At 44.5% G+C, this 17500-nt stretch overlaps 1 protein-coding gene across 1 annotated transcript in view; it reads right to left on the bottom strand.

Annotated features, from left to right (window-relative positions):
* LOC143280081 (uncharacterized) overlaps nt 1-17500 on the bottom strand; it is a 197780-nt gene that overhangs the window by 51615 nt on the left and 128665 nt on the right. The window contains 6 exon segments of the mRNA XM_076584590.1: nt 2462-2591; nt 3331-3420; nt 3966-4129; nt 4827-4945; nt 6001-6149; nt 16177-16334. Of these exon segments, the coding sequence (XP_076440705.1) occupies nt 2462-2591; nt 3331-3420; nt 3966-4129; nt 4827-4945; nt 6001-6149; nt 16177-16334 (810 nt within the window).

The raw sequence follows: 17500 nt of genomic DNA on the forward strand, positions 1-17500 counted from the left end.
GTCATCCTCAGGCATGACAGGTGGGCAAAACAGGCCAATGACTCAAACCCTGAGGAGGTCACTGAAGGCAGCTGCACCAGAGAAGAGAAGGTGAAGAGGAAGAATGCGAATCAGAAATGCCCTGGAGACAACACTTCTTTTTCCATCAGTGCATCAATTCTTCTGTCAGTTCTCCTCAGCTGTAGTCAGCACTGGCAAGGTATGAACGGCACATACCTGGCAATATGTGAACAACACACACCAGGCTAGATATGAATTGCACATACCTGGCAAGATGCGAATGGCACATATATGACAAGATACAAATGGCACATACCTGGCAAGATGTGAATGGCACAAATCTGACAAGATACAAATGACACATACCTTGCAAGATGTGAACAAAACACACCTGGCAAGATAACGACACACACCCGGCAAAATATGAATGGCGCATACCTGGCAAGATGTGAACAAAAACAATACAACAGAAAACTCTGACGATTGCTCATGCCGAGTGTGGATGTGTCTTTGGGGAGCCTCCCTCTCTGTCTAAAAAAAAAAAAAAAAAAAAAAGTTGAAAATTTTTTTTTTCTTGAATTGAAATGTTGACTGCGTAAGGCTGTTAAATCTCTCTGTAAGAGTGGTGAAAATATCATTAAAAAAATATTCATGTTGTTTCTGATTCTCCATACATGACTGGCGAAGCAACATTTTGTACTCTGCACTGTGTGTGAACAATGTTGAACAGATTGTGAGGGTTCCTCAGATGGTGAGTGGGGATCAGTATTCAATTTGATGTTCAAAATAATCAAATGTGTGTATTGTGTACAATGCTAATCGAAACTTAAATAACATCACAAATGTCACTGAGAAAAAATATTGGAAGAAAACAAAACAATACAGTCCATGATATTTGTTGTTGTTGTAATCATAGTTGTGCCTGAACCCCCGTCATGTGTATACACAAACAGAAGATCAAATATGCACGTTAAAGATCCTGTAATTCATGTCAGTGTTCGGTGGGTTATGGAAACAAGAACATACCCAGCATGCACACCCCCGAAAATGGAGTATGGCTGCCTACATGGCAGGGTAAAAACAGTCATACATGTAAAAGCCCAGTTGTGTTCACACGAGTGAATGTGGGAGTTGCAGCCCACAAAGAAGAGTAATCATAGTTAATCATATAATGGTAACTGAACTGTTTTGATTTAGATTATAACATCAGTTAAAGTCAGGCAACATTAGATATGTCCAGCACTACCTCTAGATAGTTCTCTGGGAAATCTAGTAATAAACGTTAACCGTCATCAACATCCTCTGTCAATGACACTTCTGCTAGCCCTGACCCCGGCGTATATAAATATAAGCAAGAAAGAAACGAAACAAAAACAGGGCAGTATGGACAGTGTATACAATACAGCTGATGACATAGATATAAAAAAAACTCTAGCAGAGATCGTTAAACAACCTGACCATGTGTCAACAAAAAATGATATTTGTGAGCTCAGAAAAGAAATGAAAAAAATAACTGCTCAGTTAGACTTCCGAATGGAACAGTTAGAGAGCAATGTTTTTGAGCCGAGAAATAAGAAAGACATTCTAGCAGCAGAAGTAAAGACCCTCAAAGAAGAAAACAACAAAATAAAATAGAACAAAGTGTGAAGGAGGACAGCAACACAAAAAGACTGTTGAACGACCAGAAGCAGCACAGCCGTCAGTTCAATGTGCGGGTGTATGGGGTGCCGGAGGTTCAAGGAGGAAAAGAGACAGTGGAGAACTGTGTTGGACAACATGTTGAAATCTTTACTGAGAAAGTCAGGGTGCCAGTGACCAAAGAAGATACTGAAATCGCCCACCGAACTGGAAAACCAGGTGGTAGCATACCGAGCCCAATCATTGTGCAGTTTCACTCCAGGATGCTGCGTAGTCAGGAGATCACAGAACACCATCGGCTGCAACAAACAGGTGTGTCAGTGGGGGAGGACTTGACTCAGCTGAATTACAAACTTTTGAAAAAGGCAAGTCAGCATTCAGCAGCTCTCGCAGTATGGTCTTCAAACGGTAAAGTTCTGGCAAAGCTGAAAAACTGAAAAACTATAAAATCAAATGTAAATATGAATGTTGAAGATGTATGAATTATAAAAACAATGGCTTGGAAAAAAAAAGAAAAAAGAAGGGTATCCCTCCTCCACTACGTACCCCCCTCTGACACTGATTATATATCTTCTTTATTAAATATAGTGCCAACTTGTGATTCTTGTGATGAATTCTTTACTTGCCTCATATAAGAAGTGACTTGACGGCTAACCCAGATTTCATTGTGATCAACACACATATTCATAAGGGTACATACAACAAACACACACACACACAGGCGCTTGCACACACAAATAAATGAATGTATAGAACTGAACAGAGCATATAAATCTAACATGTTGTCAATGAGATATCCTGGCTAGCTATCAACGGCACATACCTGGCAAGATATGAACAGCAGGCCAGATGACGGGGAACTCTGTCCATCCATCATGACTGTCTGTCACCTCCACCCTGGAGTTCAGGTCACAGGAGAAGTTGTCGTGGGTGTCTGTGTCCTCAAACTTCACCTGGACAACACACACAGGAAAAGCATGTCTGCCAATCAAACATTGTGATGGGGAGGTAGGTGTTTGAATATTAAACCTCATAAACATGTAAACAACATAACTCAGATATTACAAAAAATATATATATAAACAACAACAACAACCAGTTCATTCATGAAAATTTTTCAAAAATTGGTTGTTGTTATTTTTTGTAAGACCTAACCAACCTTTTTTTCCTTTTTGTATTGGTGGACTGTGTTTCTGACAAGAATTTCATTTATAATGGATTTTTATACTCAAGGCCATTTTTACCCCTGTTCATGCAATCTAAATCATTTCATGGGGTGGTGGATTAAGGGTGTTTTTTGTGTGTCTATAACCCACCAAACTCTGATATGAATCAGACTCAGAGGATCTTTAATATATGTGTTGTAGTTTTCTGTAGATCAAGTAGATGGGAAGCAGTTCCACCCTTCCCCAGTTCATACTCTTTGGATTCAAATCCGTGCTCTCCTGACAAAAGTCTAACAGAACACAGAATCAGGATCAATGGAAAATAACTTTACCCCCCACCACAAAAAAACCCAACTATATCTTGTTAAATTCATACAAAAACCATGTGAAGCCGTGACTTTACAGAAAAGTTTACCCTGGCAATAACAAGACTATCAAAATTCTGAATACATGTCAATGGAAAATGGCTTTAAAAGAATCTAATCTTGCTAATTCAGACAGAAACAACGTGAAGCTGTGATGTTACCCTGGCAATATGGAGGGCCTTGTTCTGGGAGTTGTCAGCAAATCCCAGCCGGACTTTGATCAGATCCCCAACATCCTGAGCCAGATGCACCTGCAGAGAACAGGATGCAACAATATTCAACAATATTCAAAGTAAACAACACAACATGTCTTAAAAAAAAAAAGAGAAAAAAAAAAGGAAACAGATGCCTAACCTATGAACAGACCTAACTCGCCGGTCAGGCCTTGAGAGCAAACCACATTCTAAAAAAATAACATGTATGTGAAGAAAAATGAAATAAAATGAATACAATCCAAGTAAACAACCCCCCCCTCTCTACTCTCCCCCCCCAAAAAACCCCAATAAAAACAAAACAGATACATAAAAGGCAAGTCATAAAAAAAATCAGATTCAAAATGGGCCATGTTCTGCTAACTTGAGCACACTCACCCATGTGTACATACCCACACATGCAAGCTCACGCACACACTTTCAGTTAGCATATGCACACTGTTACGTTAACATGAAAACCTTTCTGAGAGGCCACACATAGTTTTAACACCAGTAAAAACAAAAACAAACAAAACTAAACAAAACAAAAAAACACGACAACCCCAAACCCAAATTTACAGGAACACCAGGAGCTACATCCCTACCTCGGCAGTGTCTGTCTGGCGTGGCTGGAAGGGTCTGTCTCGCGTGGAGTGGAAGTGGAGGGGGGTGCTCTCCCCCTTGTCACCGCACATGACCAGCACCAGGTCTGTCCCCTCCCCACTCACACCCCCCTCCCCCGTCACCACCTCCACCGACCACTGGCCACCTGTACCAGTCACACACACACAAACATTTCTGTGTAACCCTTTCTGACCTCAGCTTTCAATAAATCAATCAATCAATTAATCGCTTTCAAGTCTGAAACACACAGTGTACAGAAATTTGCCTTCAGGCTCATCATAAGACAGGAACAAAAAAGCTACAGAATTTTGCCTGGGACAACAACCCTTTTGTTGCGGTAGGTTCTTTTACAAGCGCTAAGTACATGCTACACACACAGGATCTTGGTTTATCATCTCACCCAAACGGCTAGCATCCAGACCACCCACCAGAGGTCTAGTGGATGGGGAGACAATACTACTGAGCGTAGGATTCGATCCCATAAGCTCAGATTCTCTTGTTTCGTATGTGGACAAATTGCCACTAGCCACCACACACCACTATGTACTAGTACAAATGATGCATGCGCTCCACACCTCAACCTGAACACACAAATAAAGGAAACAGACAGGTAAAAAAAAACCTGAGTGTGTATGTGTGCAAAACTTAAACCTGACTGAATGACACGGGAAACGAATGATGAGCGCCCACTGGCAGCCGCGAGTCGGCTCTACCCAGGTAGGCAGCCTGTTGTGAAAATGACCCTGTGTTTGTAAAGTGCAAAGAGCTTGGTCTCCGACTGAGGGTAGGCGCTTTATACACATCCACACCATTCACCAAAACCAACAGCAGAGAGCACTGACCGCTAGTGGGCAGGTCATCCACCTGATGTGCAGGAACGGCTACTGGGGCGGGCCAGGAGGAGATAACTGGTATGGTCACGTCCACCTCCTTCGTCTCATCCCTCTCCTCCCCCACAGCACTGCACACAGGTCACACACACACATGTGTACATCATCATAATGCACACACACACACACACACACACGTCACACACACAGGTCACATGTGTACATCATCATAATGCACACACACACACACACACACACACACAATCACACACACAGGTCACATGTGTACATCATCATAATACACACACACACACACACACACACAGGTCACACACACAGGTCACATGTGTACATCATCATAATGCACACACACACACACACACACAGGTCACATGTGTACATCATTATAATGCACACACACACACACACACACACACACACACACACACAGGTCACATGTGTACATCATTATAATGCACACACACACACACACACACACAGGTCACATGTGTACATCATTATAATGCACACACACACACACACACACACACACAGGTCACATGTGTACATCATTATAATGCACACACACACACACACACAGGTCACACACACAGGTCACATGTATACATCATCATAATGCACACACACACACACACACACACAGGTCACACACACAGGTCACATGTATATATCATCATAATGCACACACACACACACACACACACATTCTCACACAGGTCACACGTGTACATCATCATAACACACACACACACACACACACACACACACACACACACACACACACACAGAGTCACACACAGGTCACATGTATACATCATCATAATGCACACACACACACACACACACACACAGAGTCACACACAGGTCACATGTATACACCATCATAATGCACACACACACACAGTCACACACAGGTCACATGTGTACATCATCATAATGCACACACACACACACACACACACACACACAGAGTCACATACAGGTCACATGTATACATCATCATAATGAATGAACACACACACACACACACACACAGACACACACACACACAAATATTCACACACAGATTACATGTACACATCATCATAAACAACATCAGTGTTCTCTCCGGATGTAAGGATTGAATCCTGCAACAAAAACACCAAACAACATAACGAGGACTCACTTGCTCCAGATGAAGACGTGGGTGAGGGGGGAGAAGAGCCCTGGACGCACCTTCACCTGACTGAGCTGCCACACTTTACCTGGGCCCTTCGTCACCACCACCTTCTCCAGGTCGCCAAGGTCCACCGCCTCCACCACAAACACGTCCGTCTGCACCACACAAACCACTCTAATGGTAAGAGAGAGAGAGAGAGAGATAAGAGAGAGAGAGAGTGTGTGTGTGTGTGAAGGTTTCCAGTTTCAGTTTGAAGGTGTCAAAGTGTGCAGACTGATCCATTTATGCTACACCACATCTTTAAAAACAACAACAACAACAAAAACAACAACAACAACAACAACAAAAAAGATGCCTGATTTGCCCATAAACCCAATGCACAAATCACGCCTTGAGAGCATATCCTAGTATCTATAAAACAAAAAACAACAACAACAATAAACAAGAGAGGCAAGGCCTTCAAGACTCACTTGTGATACACTTAAAAAAAAAAAAAAAAAATTTAATCGTTAAAATGTGTTCTGTATTTGTTATTATAATGCTTTGGGTTAAAAAAAAGAAGTCCTAACCAGATTCGAACCCCGCGTGTTCAGGTGAGAAGAAACTGTCTTACCCATTACACTATCGTGGCTCCTTAACTGACGTTCTAAAATTTAATATTTGAACATACTTTTTTAAAGGGCGATAAATCAATTGCGGTATTTGCAGTGAGAACGCTGTTTAAATCATATTATTCTGGTGTATCTTGGGCATTCAAAAAATCTTTAAGGGCAATAAAAAATTCTTTATAAGTCCGCGGTATAGGAGACGTGGCTATCACCGCAATCACACTGCAACATTTAGCCGTTTTCTTTAGATCTAGAAAGATGTACAAGTTTAGTTACACCCGCCGGGAATGTAGTATGACACGGTTGATTCAATTTCTCTTTTATGTTCATTCTAGTTTTATAGTTTTAAAGTTGATAAGAAAATTTAGTATTCTGTTAAACTAATAACATGTACAGCCAAGTACAAGTACTTCTAAACGTCGTATGAAGTGAAAAGGACTTCATTTTGAGAAAAGTCAAGACTGGAAATTTTTTCGTTTCATCAATTCAAGGGTATTAACTCGCATGGTTTATTATTTTTAACTGTGAATTCCGGCTGATTCTGTGGATATTTTTATGGCAACTTTCCATCACATGTTATCGTGTATTGTCCATTGAATATAGGATTGAACGGGCAGGTCAACAACTTGATACAAAATGGCGTCGTTCGCGTTCGCGAAGAATATGAGCACGCGCTTTAAATGTGTATAAATAAGTGTACGCAACCTTCAGGGCTCAGCCAATAGATCTATGAAGTCCACTTGTTTTATTGATTTTAATATTTTCCGAAAAAGACCACTTGGGCGAATGAACATAGTGAAAGCCCTGTACACTGAGAGTAAAGCACACAAGCTTTTTATGTATTAAGTATAATTTCAAAATGTAATGTTTAAGATGAGAAAGATCGGTTTAAAGCAAATTAAGTCCCCTAGCATTAATTACTGAGTAAGTTCCCTTTTTTACTATCTGCACCAAAACATTTGCAAAATAAATAAAACTTCCATGCTTAGCAAAAGAAGTTCCTGTTTGAACAAAAAATGATAATAATGACTGTTCTTGTTGTTGTGTCAGAATATCAGATCAAAGTGCCAAGTTTAGAGAATACAAAAAATATAAATATAACAGTAAATGCAGTTTGCATATAATTTGGCTTCTTTTTTTAATTTTTTGTGCCCATCCCAGAGGTGCAATATTATTTTAAACAAGATGATTGGAAAGAACTGAATTTTTTTCCAATTTTTATGCCTAATTTGGTGTCAACCAACAAATTATTTGCAGAGAAAATGTCAATGTTAAAGTTTACCACGGTGGTGGTGTGTCCATCGAGATCGATGATGACCATCGTTGTCATCCAGATGGGGGATGGGGGATGGGGGGAGGGTGGTGGTGGGGTGGGGGAAAGGATGCTCATGAATCTATCTGTGAGTGCGCAGATGGCTGAATAGTCCAATCTGCGCACGAAATGTTCGCTGACAGTTGGGGCAGACAAAGACAGGCATATCATTGTCAGGGAGCTTGTTTGCCCGTGACTTTCTGGCCTGCCTCTTCTCAACAGCTGCAGCAGTCCTGTTGGCCTCGCACAACCTGGCGCCTTTGTGCACAGCAGCGCGCCATTTGTCACGGTCCACTGCAGATTCCTCCCAGGAGTCAGGGTTGATATCAAACGCTTTCAGAGAGACTTTCAGAGTATCTCTGAAGCACTTCTGACCTCCGTGTGATCTCTTCCCTTGTTGCAGCTCACCATAGAAGAGCCTTTTGGGCAGCCGATGGTCTGGCATGCGCGCCACGTGTCCAGCCCAGCGAAGCTGGGACTGCATCAGGATGGTGAAGATGCTGGGAAGGGTGGCTTTTGCGAGCACCTCTGTGTCTGGGGTCTTGTCTTGCCACTTGATGTTCAGTAGCTTCCTTAGGCATGTTGTGTGGAAGTGGTTCAGCTTCTTGGCATGTCGTTGGTACACTGTCCAAGTTTCGCAGGCGTACAGTAGTGTGGGGAGAACTACTGCTCTGTAGACCTTTAGCTTGGTCTCAAGACTAATGCCTCTTCTGTTCCAGACATTTGCATTGAGTCTACCAAAAGTTGCGCTTGCTCTTGCAATCCTGACGTTCACTTCATCGTCGATGGTCGCATTTCGTGACAGTGTGCTGCCAAGGTATGTGAACCACTCCACCGCACTGAGTCTCTGACCGTTGACTGTGATGTTGGGCTCAACGTAGGGTTTCCCTGGGGCTGGCTGATGGAGAACTTCAGTTTTCCTCGTGCTGATGGTAAGGCCGAAGTTCCTGCTGGCAGTGGCAAACTTGTCGACGCTGAGTTGCATGTCAGCTTCAGATCCAGCGTTGAGGGCACAATCATCAGCAAACAAAAAGTCTCTGATGATGTCTGTCATGACCTTCGTTTTTGCTTGAAGCCTTCTGAGGTTAAACAGCTTGCCATCTGTTCGGTACTTTAGGCCGATTCCAACATCGCCATCTCTGAAGGCATCAGTAAGCATTGCAGAGAACATGAGGCTGAACAGCGTTGGAGCCAGGACGCAGCCTTGCTTGACACCATTTGTGACAGCAAAAGGAGCAGATGTTTCACCATTGTCCTGGACTCGAGCCTGCATGCCTTCATGGAATTGGCTGACCAAGGAAATAAATTTCCGAGGGCATCCGTACTTGGCCATGATCTTCCACAGTCCCTCTCTACTCACGGTGTCGAAGGCCTTAGTGAGGTCGACATAGGTGGAGAACAGATCAGCATTTTGCTCCTGACATTTCTCTTGCAGCTGCCTTGCAGCAAACACCATGTCAGTGGTTCCGCGCTCTTTCCGGAATCCACATTGGCTCTCAGGCAAATGACCTTGGTCAAGGTGTGCTGTGAGGCGGTTAAGTAGGATCCTGGCAAGTATCTTGCCTGCGATGGAGAGCAAGGAAATGCCCCGATGGTTATCACAGGCTTGCCGGTTCCCCTTTCGCTTGTACAAGTGAATGATAGATGCATCTTTGAAATCCTGGGGGATCGTCTCTTCTTTCCACATGAGTGAGTACAGCTGATGAAGCTTCTCAGTCAGCACAGTGCCTCCATCCTTGTAGACCTCTGCTGGTATGGAGTCTGAGCCAGGTGCTTTGCCACTGGATAGCAGACGGATTGCTTTCTGGGTCTCAAGAAGTGTTGGCGGATCGTCCAGTGCTTCGTTGGTGGGGACTTGTGGGAGACGGTCTATGGCTTCATCATTTATGGAGGAAGGGCGATTTAAGACACTGTTGAAGTGCTCAGCCCATCGTTCGAGAATGTTCTCCTTCTCGGTGATCAAGGTATTCCCATCTGCACTGAGGAGGGGGGATGATCCTGAGGATGTGGGGCCATAGACTTCTTTTAAGGCATCATAGAACCTCTTCATATCGTGCCTGTCAGCATATCCCTGGATCTCATCAGCTTTGTCACTCAGCCACTTATCCTGCATCTGGCGTAACTTTTGCTGAACAGTCCTGCGGATGGCATTGTATGCATCCTTTTTTGATGTGGACTTTGGGTTGCTCAGGTGGGCTTGATGCAGACGGCGTTTCTCATCCAGAAGCTGCTTGATTTCATCACAGTTTTCATCAAACCAGTCTTTGTGCTTTCTGGTCATGGGTCCAAGGGTCTCTGAAGCTGTACTATAGATCAGCTCACGCAGGGTCCTCCAGTCAGACTCCACATTCTGGTTGTCCAGAGAGGCGGATTCCAGACGATCTTCCAGCAGCTCCACAAAGGACTGTTTGATGGTGATGCTTTTCAGCTTAGCGATGTTGAGCCGTTTTGGAGCCTTCTGGCCTTGGGGGCGTCTCTTGGGCTGGATTCGAATATTCAGCTTCGAGACTACAAGGCGATGGTCTGTCCAACACTCGGCGCCGCACATGGTCTTTGTTACACGTACATCTTGCCTATCCCTTTTCCTGACGATGACATAATCGATGAGATGCCAATGCTTTGAGCGAGGGTGCATCCATGACGTCCTGTTACGGGTAGGGAGGCAGAAAACTGTGTTGGTTGTCAGCAGTTCGTGCTCTGCACAGGTCTGAAGCAAAAGCAATCCATTTGGGTTGCAGTGACCCACACCGTGCTTTCCAATCACTCCATCCCAGGAGATGTAGTCAGAGCCAACTCTAGCATTGAAGTCCCCAAGAATGATGAGCTTGTCTGCTTTAGGGATGGCAGCAATGACAGAGTGAAGGTCCTCGTAGAAGTTCGCCTTCACTTCATCCGGGTTGGTCATGGTTGGGGCGTAGGCACTGACAATGGTGAGGTGCTTCTGGCCAGATGCCAGTGGGAGTTTCATGGTCATAAGCCTATCGTTGACTCCCTTTGGGATTCCAGCTAGCTTGCTGACAAGTGCTGTTTTTACTGCAAAACCAACGCCAGCCTCACGTCGCTCTTTGCTTCCTCGTCCACTCCAGAAGAAGGTGTAACCAGATCCCCATTCACAGAGCTCGCCTTCGCCTGCAAGCCGAGTCTCACTCAAGGCTGCGATGTCGATGTTGTATCTGGCGAGTTCGGATGCAACTAGTGCTGTTCTCCTTTGGGGTCTGTCTGCGTTATCTCTGTCCAGGAGAGTCCTTATGTTCCAAGCACCAATGGTGAGAGGAATGATCCTTGTTTTTTTCTTTTCTTTCTCTTTGTTTCGACCGCTGATGTAGGGTCCCCGCCAGCTGCGGTATGCTGGCCAGGGTGATATGGAGCAGGCAATTTTTAGGGCACCTTTTCTAGCCCCTTCCTCATGCCAGGGAGGTGAGCAGTGCATTCCTAAAGAGGGCTGCTCAGACGCTCAGACGGCTGCCGAGCTCCATCGCTGCTCCTGTCGACGAAGAACGACCCTATGGCCTGAGCCGCCTGCGTGCAGGTCTGCGGCTGCGACTGCCAGTGTACCCACACCTGTCGTTTCGTCGCTCGCCTGTCGCCACAGGACTTGGGGGTGATGAAATGATGATGGATGAAAGGTCATTTTGGATGACTGATGACTTGCGCGATGAGTTTGTTTAAAGTGAAGAGGAGTTGCGCAACGTCGACCTCACTCTCTCGTCCGGGTCCACCAATTTCCAGTGGCAAGACTAAGTCGAGACGACTGGAGGATGAGCACGGATGCAGTGGATGACCAAGATATCCTTTCGGTGTCTCATCTTGCTCTCTGCACTCCACAGTGCGTTGCTGTAACCGCCTTCCTCTCCGTTGAACCGATAGGTTTCTTCTGCAGATTCTGCCGGATCCAGACTTCGCATACATGGGTAGACACACCCCGGGGGCCAACTGCGTGTGGCATGCACACAGCACAGTGGAGCTAGATGGCCGTCGGTGGCTCTCCTGAGCCGACGCCCTTTTATGGATCTCCATAAGGGTGTCTAGCCATCCGCCTCACCAGTCCCAGAAGGGAGCGGTGGAAGTGCCGGTTTAGTCGTCGGCAACCCGACCCTGAACAGGTTGTACTGGATTACAGGTTACCAGTAGCAGATCTAATGACCTGACCTGACATCCGGACACACAGACACAGACACACACACAGACAACCAAACACCGGGTTAAAACATAGACTCACTTTGTTTACACAAATGAGTCAAAAACCGAAATGAACTGAATAATCAAAAACAGTCAACAAATAAGTAAATACATTAAGATTTTCTGAACCCCTCTCCACAATAAAAAGCCTGGATTTAACCTACTTCTCTACTTTCTGAACCCCTCTCATCAAATCAAAACCCGGATTCAACCTGCTCCTTTCCTTTCTGAACCCCTCTCAACAATACACAACCTGGATTTAACCTGCTCCTTTCTGAATCCCTATCAACAATACACAACCTGGATTTTTTTTTTTTTTTTTTTTTTGCTGCTCCATCATCTGCGCCGTTTCAGTGGCATTACTCCCACGCCGCTCATTTAGATTCCCCCATACACGGCCACACCCGGGTTCGTCCGTTGCAGTTCCAGCGTCGGCAGTCCACAGGGAACCATCGATGTTAGGTTGCCTGGAGGCCACACACCAGAGGAGACCCTGCACTGCTGCTGAGTCACTTCGGTGGTGTTCAGTGGTGCCTGTTCTATTTTAACTTACTTAGGACACCACCTACTAAGCCCCCTACTAACGACAATAATGGCTTAGTCGCGGAGCCAGACTGAGTGAGCGTCTCTCCCAGAGTGGAGACCGCCACCACGTCCCTCAAACAACAGCCCCCCATGAATCTGCCGACACCGCCGACATTGACAGGGTTCACCCCAAGCACGGAAGTGGAGGGGTATCGAAACTGAGGTCACCATGAGAGCAGGGCATGAAAGGCCAGAGACTTTGAGACTATTTTGTTTTATACTGATGACGATGAAGGAGGAGGAGGATGACGATGATGATGACGATGTTGCTATGGAGGTCCATTTTGGTTTGGGACTGCGTGACAAGGCTGTACTCTACGCTTCCGGTCATAATGATATCCCGGCGTTAACCAGGCCCAAGAGATACAGACACTTGCAGTGTTGGTCAGGTAATTAGAGCAACACACCCAAAGACGCATCCTTGAAGTGGACAACACTCGACTGTGTGGTCCCAGTCTCCACATTTAAGCCCACAGCACACTCAACTCTGGGTAGGAGCCGGCCACGGGCCGAAAACCCCACCTCCGCTGGGGTTCGAACCCGCGTCCTCCCAGCCGTCAGTCCGTGACGCTAACCACTTCGCCACGGCGGCTGGTACACAACCTGGATTTAACCTGCTCCTTTCTGAGTCCCTATCAACAATACACAACCTGGAGTTAACCTGCCCTACTTTCTGAATCCCTATCAACAATACACAACCTGGATTCAACCTGCTCCTTTCTGAACCCCTCTCAACAATACACAACCTGGATTCAACCTACTCCTTTCTGAACCCCTCTCAACAATACACAACCTGGATTCAACCTACTCCTTTCTGAACCCCTCTCAACAATACACAACCTGGATTCAACCTGCTCTACTTTCTGAATCCCTATCAACAATACACAACCTGGATTCAACCTGCTCCTTTCTGAATCCCTATCAATAATACACAGCCTGGATTTAACCTACTCTACTTTCTGAACCCCTCTCAACAATACACAACATGGATTCAACCTACTCTACTTTCTGAACCCCTCTCAACAATACACAACCTGGATTTAACCAACTCTACTTTCTGAACCCCTCTCAACAATACACAAACTGGATTTAACCTACTCTACTTTCTGAACCCCTCTCAACAATACACAAACTGGATTTAACCTACTCTACTTTCTGAACCCCTCTCAACAATACACAAACTGGATTTAACCTACTCTACTTTCTGAACCCCTCTCAACAATACACAACCTGGATTTAACCTACTTCTCTACTTTCTGAACCCCTCTCAACAATACACAACCTGGATTTAACCTACTCCTTTCTGAACCCCTCTCAACAAATCACAACCTGGATTTAACCTACTTCTCTTCTTTCTGAACCCCTATCAACAATACACAACCTGAATTTAACCTACTCCTTTCTGAACCCCTCTCAACAATACACAACCTGGATTTAATCTACTACTTTCTGAACCCCTCTCAACAATACACAAACTGGATTTAACCTACTCTACTTTCTGAACCTCTCTCAACAATACACAACCTGGATTTAATCTACTACTTTCTGAACCCCTCTCAACAATACACAACCTGGATTTAACCTACTTCTCTACTTACTGAACCCCTCTCAACAATATCTGGATTTAACCCACTTCAGTCCTTTCTGAACCCCACTCAACAATACACAACCTGGATTTAACCTACTTATCTCCATTGTGACTGCCTTTTAACAATACAAAAACTGGATTTATTAACCTACTTCTCTACTTTTTGAAACCCCTTTCAGCCACAGAAAACCTGGACTACTTTATGTCCCCCTTTCAGTCATACATCTCATCTCATCTATCCCTTGACCCGTGGGTGGGTCGTTGGGGCACCATGGATGACTGCCTGGTCAGCTCGCGCCACCTGCCTCGGTCCTCGGCAGCCCTTTGAGTTGTGGCAAATGGCAGGCCCGTCCACTCTTTGATGTTGTCCTCCCACCGCTTTCTGTCTGCCTCTCTTCCTCCTTCCTTGTACGGTACCCTGCAGGATGATCTTGGCTAGGCCGTCTGATCATGTGACGTGTCCATACCAGCGGAGCTTGCGTTCCTTCACTGTGGTTAGCAGGTCTTTGAATGGGCCAATGGCGTTTTGGACTCTTCTTTTCACTTCCTCATTTGTGATGTGGTCTTTGTATGTAATGTTCAGGATCTTGCGGAAGCATCTCATTTCCACGGCCTGGATTCTTCTCTGGAGTTCTGCAGTGAGGGTCCAGGATTCGCAAGCGTATAGAAATATTGAGAAGATGAGGGAGCGCATTAGTCTGATTTTGGACGAGAGGGAGATCTTTTTGTCCTTCCATATAGTCTTCAATCGACTCAGTGCGGCAGTAGTCTGCGCGATTCTGGACAGGACCTCTGGTTTCGAACCCTCGTCTGACACAATGGCACCCAAGTATTTGAAGGAGGAGACTTCTTCCAGTCATACAAAACCTGGATTTAACTCTTATCTCCACCATGCAAAACCTGACATCAACTGCCCTCCTTTCTGTCCCCCTCTCTGTATGTGTTTGAAGCTTTCAAAAGAGACATCTGGATTTTGGTAAACTCACACACAATTAATTTAAGAAACCTTGACAAATCAAAACGGACTTCAAAGTTAGTAGTACTTCCTAAAATGGTTGAAGAACGGATTTTCAGTTAGTGAAGTAACAGAATTTATGCTGTTACTTATGTACATATGTATCGAGTGCATGAGCAATTGTTAGCATGTGCGTGTGATAATGAATATGTGAATCCATAAATTGCACTGTTGTGCATACATGTATCAGCATTTTAGTTTGGATGCGTACTGATACTTTCTGAATATTTTACCAAAGTTTACCATTTGTCTTTACCACATGTCTAAAGTCTCCTCATCTCTGTGACAAGGGCATATGGCCCAGTGCATTAAAATCACCAGAGTATAATAATAATAATAATAATAGTGTGGAGGCTTATATAGCACGGTTCCCCGCTTTCATGAGCAGGCTCACCGTGCTTTACAGTAAAAACAGACATGTAACATTTTGAAATATTACAGAAAAACATGACTTAAAACAATTCACCACCCACATATCATTCACAGCACAAAAAATGGTACATCGCGCGCACACACACACACACACACACACAACCACCAACACCACCACCAATAAATCTACCTGAAAGTTAAAAACGACACAGAGAATCAATAGAGATAAAAAAAACAACAACAAAAAACAAAAACTGTGATGATCTACACATTGTACTCACGAAACAAAAATCATCTACTCGAGTAAACTAAAACATCAAAGACACTTCGCGTAAAAGTAAACAATTTCTTCTTCTTTGTTCATGGGCTGCAACTCCTGCTTTCACTCATATGTACACAAGTGGGCTTTTATGTGTATGACCGCTTTTTACCCTGCCATGTAGGCAGCCATACTCTGTTTTCGGGGGTGTTCATGCTGAGTATTGAAAATTAAACAACAAACTATGAGTCTCACACCACTGACCTGTCCAGCCTGGAAGGGGGGTGACCTGCCGGAGGAGGGGCGCACCAGTCTGCGGCGCCCAGAGTCTCCGTTCTTCCCGTATAGGTTGACGAAGACAGCGGCGTTGGTGCCCGCCCCCTTTCCCCCTTCTGTCTGCACCGTCACCTCATACTGCACCACTGGGGACAGGGAGGGAGCACATCATGCACACACACACACACACACACACACACACAGCAAGCTGTGTTAGTCACAAAACACATTCCTGTATGAAATCATGCACATAATCATACTGCAACACACACGCATAAAGCGACTGATTGATTGATAGGGAATCTTTTATGTAGCGCCTATCATCCGTCAAAGACCCAAGCTCTAAGCGCTTTACAAACATGGAGTCATTTGCACAACAGGCTGCCTACCTGGGTAGAGCCAACAGAGGGCTGCCCTTTGGTGCTTACCATTCCTTTCCTGAGTCATTCAGTCAGGTTTCTATCTCTCTCACACACACACATATGCATATGTGGACACACACACACACACACACGCACATACACACACACACACACACATACTAGAGAGGATTTTACTGAAAAATTTTGCCAGGGATAACTCTCTTGTTGCCATGGGTTCTTTCACGTGTGCTACGTGCATGTTACAAACAGGACCTATGTCCACCGTCTCATCCGAATGATTGAGAGGAGGTACGTGAAACAGACACAAAGCCTGGAACCCAACACATGCTAGACTTACAAGAAAAACCCAAACATATCTAAGAGTCTGTCAAACACTGAAGCATGCACACACTGTCAATCACAAGGAAAACACGCAGACAATGGATTGTGTTTGACCATGTCTTTTTGCATCTACCTGATTCCTTTTTTTTTCTCTGTGGTCTTGTTTGCAATTGTGGCCACAATGGAAAAAAACAACATTAAGTTGTTGGTGTTGTTCATTTTGACATACTACATGCTTGTTTGATTTTGCACTGATTTTGAAGAGGAATGTAGACAACACTGTTGAAAGAGACTCAGTATAACAGACAAGAATGTGGCATTAGAAAGTTGGCCAAGAATGTAATGGATTTACAAGAGCGTATTGTGTAAAATATCAACTTATTTATTATTATCACTGCTACTATTACGTTCTCTCTGAAGTGTTTCAATGAGCATTTCATGAGCATCTTATGCATCATCAGATGTTTTTTCACCCTAATCCGAAACAGCTGAAAAACAACAAAAAAAACCCTCTATAATTCGAAGACAGGCTATGAAAAGGGGAAAGACAGACACACAGACAAATAAACAGAAAAAGATACAAAATGAACCCTCCCCCCAACCCCCCA

Source organism: Babylonia areolata, chromosome 3 (assembly GCF_041734735.1).
Source record: "Babylonia areolata isolate BAREFJ2019XMU chromosome 3, ASM4173473v1, whole genome shotgun sequence".
NCBI lineage: Eukaryota > Metazoa > Mollusca > Gastropoda > Neogastropoda > Buccinidae > Babylonia > Babylonia areolata.